The sequence below is a fragment of the Acanthisitta chloris genome, unplaced genomic scaffold, assembly GCF_000695815.1.
Source record: "Acanthisitta chloris isolate BGI_N310 unplaced genomic scaffold, ASM69581v1 Scaffold42648, whole genome shotgun sequence".
NCBI classification, from domain to species: Eukaryota; Metazoa; Chordata; class Aves; order Passeriformes; family Acanthisittidae; genus Acanthisitta; species Acanthisitta chloris.
The window spans coordinates 2,144-7,294 of record NW_008687229.1 but is presented as its reverse complement, the minus strand read 5'-3'; the positions used below and the strand labels follow the sequence as shown (position 1 = coordinate 7,294).

General features: G+C 43.2%; 1 protein-coding gene across 1 annotated transcript; it reads right to left on the bottom strand.

Moving 5' to 3' along the window:
- Nucleotides 1-3,258: 3,258 nt before the first annotated feature.
- On the bottom strand, nucleotides 3,259-4,939 carry LOC103807747 (ankyrin repeat domain-containing protein 66-like). The gene is made up of 2 exons (XM_009080493.1): nucleotides 4,801-4,939; nucleotides 3,259-3,491 (listed from the first exon to the last, which is right to left on the bottom strand). The coding sequence occupies exons 1-2, from the start codon at nucleotides 4,937-4,939 to the stop codon at nucleotides 3,259-3,261; spliced, it is 372 nt and encodes a 123-aa protein (XP_009078741.1).
- Nucleotides 4,940-5,151: the final 212 nt, after the last annotated feature.

Below are 5,151 nucleotides of genomic sequence, written 5' to 3'. Positions count from 1 at the left end.
ATATATGCCCTGGGCTTAGATAGCAGGAGCCTATAGGTGCAGGTTCAACACTTGGCACTTTGCAGAGAGGCTGGCAGCAGGCACGTGCCACAGGTCTCTGTGCCAGCTTGGCACCATTCTTGGCATTTCTCACAACATCCAGGGTAAAGCCCTTATGCAAAACAAATCTGATGCAAAATAGGTATTTATTATTCAGAAGCAGATGTTTTGAAGGCTGTTTCCTAACCTTTGCATGTCCATGCAAAACCTCGGTGAATGGTATGGATACTCAGTAGCAGAATATTCCTAATACTTGTGCATAAATAACATTTACATGCTGATACATGTAATATTTCCATGTGGATGCAAATGGTCCTCAGCACAGAGCAGTGGTCCAGCCCAGGTAGGCAGGTAGTTCATGCAGCTGGCAACACCTGGGGACAGACACACAGTGTACAAGGGCCATGGTGGTGCTAGAGGGGGCTGAATTGGGATTTAGGAAGGATTTGGCTGCTCATAGCCCTGTTTAGAAATACACATCAGCCCTGCATTTGGTGCAGATCCTCAGACTGTTATTTCAAAAATTGCCTTTTCTCTCTTTTCACATGATAGACAAATATCCAAAAGAGTCAGGGATGCTCTGTAACAAAATATCCTTCATATTTATATACTATGGACACTGTAGTGGAGGGAAGACCTGCTCTGTGCTGTCCAGCATTATGTGCAGGCATACACTTCATTTTCTGCCTGCAGCACACACCGGTACTGTCCAACTTCTGTCAGAGCTGCCAGCACTGCCTGGCCATGGACATCACCTCTGGGACCTTCTGCACACCTGAAGGAGCAGAAGGTAATCAAAACTATACTACAAATTCCAGCCTTTTAGTTAACTCCCAGTTTGCTGGCATGAGGAGGGTGAAGGCATCCACTGTGGTTATAAATTATAGTGGTTGGGCTTTAAAACAGGGCTCCTGAGTTACAGTGATAAACTCTTGGCTGCCCACAGGCTCTGTTAAGCCTGTGAGGTGATCATAAAGGCTTTGTGTGTCTTATAAAATGTCCTAGTTATGGCCATTCAAAGCATCTTCCCAGTTATTAAGTTCTCCCAGTCATGCTCCTAGCTGAGCCATGAAGCTGCATGGGAAGTTAGGACAGCACATGGCCCTGAAAGACCAGTTTTCCACCTTAAATTAGCCACTCACCTCAGAAAACCTTTCATCAGCTACCCAAGTCACCCTAGGTTTTTGCTAAGGTTTCTCAGACCAGGATGTCAATCATCCTGCCAATCATTTTGTCAGTCATTCTCCCAGGCACTTCTGCCTGCCGTGGGCGTTGCCCATTGGCATTATGCAGGCAATTCCCCCACCCTTGCTATCACCTTTCTGCCATGGCTCCTACAAATGCAGGGCAAATGCTACCAACTTGGCGGGAATTAATGAATAAGTAAGCAACTGCTACAAACCAAGGGGAAGAAGCCTGCAGACTTTCACTCTCTAGGTGAGACAATATTTACCTGTTCTGGTATAGAAACTAAGCATGCCAAGACATGAGAACAGTATGAAGAGAAAGTCCACTGGAAGATAGTGTCCCATTCTCAATGGACTGGCAAACCTGCGCTTTACTACCTAGCCAGGGATTATGTAGTAAAAAAAACTAATTAGCAAAGTTTAGGTATCAGCTGCTGGTTGTTTAAATGTCTTTAAACTGAAGGTCTGAGGGTAAGAAGAACTGATACTTCTGTGTAGAAGGAAGGTAGTGAATAGTGAGGATTTGCAGCACGTCAGCTCCAAAAACAGTGAGGCTTTAGCTCTAACGTGTTCTGGAGCCCCATTCCAGGCAGCGTTTAAGACCAGGCTGTATGGGGCTTTGAGCAATCTTGTCTAGTGGAAGGTGTCCCTGCCCATGGCAGGGGGTTGGAATGAAATGAGCTTTAAGGTCCCTCCCAACCATCCTACGATTCTATGATTCTGTTAGAAACTGGAATCTGTGTCTTTCCTAGAAAGTTTTCTGGGGTCTGTACAGGGGGATTTTGCATAGTTTGTGTGTCTTTTCTTATGGAGTACCCTGATGTTGTGTGAAGACAAAATGTTGGCATGGAGCATTTCGGTAGGAACCAACGAGCTGTAGAAGTACAGCAAAGGGACAACAGTGGCTACAGAAACTGTGTTTGGATTAATGACAGGTGGCATCTGATAGGCACTGGTCACCTTGGACATTTGCCCAGCCACCACGCATGATTTTGAACTTGGCAGCTCTTGTGCTGCAGTAGCAAGCTGGAGACTTTGAGTTGGATACGTGTATATTAAAAAAATCCAGGATATACATGGTGCCAAAGCAGTCTTGAGAATGCGGCAGTGGTAAAAGGGATGTCAGTGAAGGACTATGGTAGGACTGTAAATTCACAGAATATCCCAAGGGAGAAAAAGCTTTTGGCAGCTCTCAGCATCCCAGAGTCTGGCATGTGCAGGTTTCACTGGCAGTGTATTTAAATACAAAGTAGTGTGTGGGACTGTGGATTGCACTGAGCAATCTGGTTGGCCTCTGGTGATCTGTCCCACTGCTTGAGAGAGATACAGGTATGGGACGTAGCTCACACCTCTGGAGCCCATTCTGGTCCAGGGAAACAGCTTTGCATGCATGAAAATATCTGGGAACCAAACCAGTGGCTAAAAAAGAGGAATGGCAACTAGCAACCCTTTAAGCACATTTCTTATGGCATGTTGTGCCACAGTGCTAACTGTAAACAGTTAAGGAAATAAGGAGCTTCTCAAAATTTAGAAGTAATATGTGGTCATCCTCTTAACAGATCAAATGGTCCAATTTTCAGTAATTATGTGAAAAATAGGATGGCTCTTTTCTTCATTATAAGAAAAGCCAAATGATATATATTCGCACATACAGCTGCTGAAGGGCTGCTCCTAAACAATTGAACCAGTGTGTTCAGCATTCACCACTCTAAGGGGCTAATACTTGTCAGCTCTTGCTTTCATTTCTGTTGCTTAATAATCACTCTGTAATATCCTTACAAAAACAATGATGTCATGAAGTAATGACTTTGCAAAATACCAAAGCAAACCACAGGAGGCAGTGGAATAAAAGAATGTCTTCTCAATGTCTTACCCGTGACAGACCTATGTTTGCTTATCTACTACTGCTCGTGTGTGAAGGCTTTAACAGGCTTTGGTGGACAGATATGTAGTACACTGGGTTTGTTCTGGTCCTCTACAGATCAGTCAATTTGACTTTCATTGCTGAAGCAGTGGGACCTGCCATCACAACTCACTTTTCCAAGAACCTGATGCAGTCCTGGTGCCCGTAGATTTCCGCAAGCCTCTTGGGAGTGTCGCCGAACAGGTCAGCCGCGTCCATGGCAGCATGCAGGGAATGAAGGGTGTGGAGCACCCCCAATCTCCCCGACTCGGCAGCAAAGTGAGCTGGAGTCCAGCCCACGCGGCTCCGCAGGCAGTGCCGGGCGCCGTGATCCACAAGGAGCTTCACCAGCTCTGATTGCCCTTGCAATGGGCAGCAAAACAAGGAGAGAAGGTGAAACTGCATTAGAATTTATACCTTCAGGACGCAGATTGACACACACAGTTCTTCATGCTTCCCTCAGTCATGGATTTTACCCATGACTTCACCATTTGTTTTATCATATAAATGATACTCAATTACTTTTCCCCAGACTAGACTGCTTTCAAAAGAATTTTACAGTGAAAGCAACATTAAAATCAAAAAGATTTCTAATTTCTGAACAGCACATCTCAATTACTCATTGACCAGTTTTGGCTATTTCATTGCTTCATTTTGGTTTTTAGTTCAATGCAAAATAAAATTTAAACAGTGAAAAATGGGAAAACTTGTGAACAGCTTTACTAAAACAAAGGGGTTTTGGATAGAAGATAGAGAAATTACTTGTTTTCATTCACCTTCACATTTTTCTCACCTGTGGAATTGCTTAAAGAAGCAAAACAGTTATGTCTAACCCACTTCACACTGCCTTGACTGAGCTAGATCATTCCCAATGGCACCTAGGCCATGCCAGTCTCTCATCATCATTTTCTTAAGTAGCTCAGTTCCCTTTGCTGATGCCTAAATGAGTAATAATCCATCAGTGCAAAAGGAAAACATGGTCTCAACTGTAAAACAGTAGATTACACACTCAATTTGTGAGCAAAGATAGATGCCCTGACATGAGAAACCAACATGTAATGACCACCATAGCACAGATAAGTAGAGGTCCAGTTTCCCATTTCACACTGTGCACATCCCATATTGTTGCATCATCTCTTTTTTGGGCTGCAAAGGGATATTAGACTTTCATACTTCTGAAGGACCAAATGGGAGCTGCAAACAACTCTGGTCATCTGTTGTTCAGTTGGGATAAAAGGAGGGCAATATAAACCACATAGTTATTATTCTGTTCTATTGGATTTGGAAAATACCTGGTATAAATACAGTGGGTTTGACTTTCTGCTCATTCACACAGGTGTACATGGGAAATAAGTACTCTGCACTGCATGGAGTCACCTCTTAGAAAAGTAAAGTGGTGGAACAAGCAGCCATGCTGTATGTACATATGCAAATTTTAATGTGATGGAAGAAAAAAGCTAAAACATTACTTTTATGACAATCCCATAAATTATTTTGTAGGAAAATTTTATTTCATGCAAATTTAAATTGGCATTTTTACATTTTTTTGCTTATTAAGGACAAAATTATCAGATACAAGCTGTGATTATTGCCAGCATAGAAACTATTACAATCAGCATCACCTTTTATGACTCTGGTTCACAGAGGTAACAGAGTGGGGGGTGCTCTTACCTATGGCAGCAGCCCAGTGCAACGGGGTCCTGTCATGCCAGTCGACATCCTTGTGGTTTGGGTCACAGCGCCCTGTCTTCAAAATCTCCTCCACCCGGTTATAGTCCCCCAAAGCCACAGCTTCGTGGAGTTCTGTCATACTGCACACTTCAGAAGGGTTCCTGGTAACAGAGTTACAGTCGTTCAGTGGGTGTTCACTGATGTATCAGCTCCTCTCTGCAATTTTAATAGCTCAAGCAGTGTCTGGATTAAAAATGAGACAGGCACTGTGAGAAAATTGGATTTATTCAAAAGCAAGGAAAAAAGGAATGACATGGAAAAAAAAGATTAAAAATTAAAAAATATGTTCAA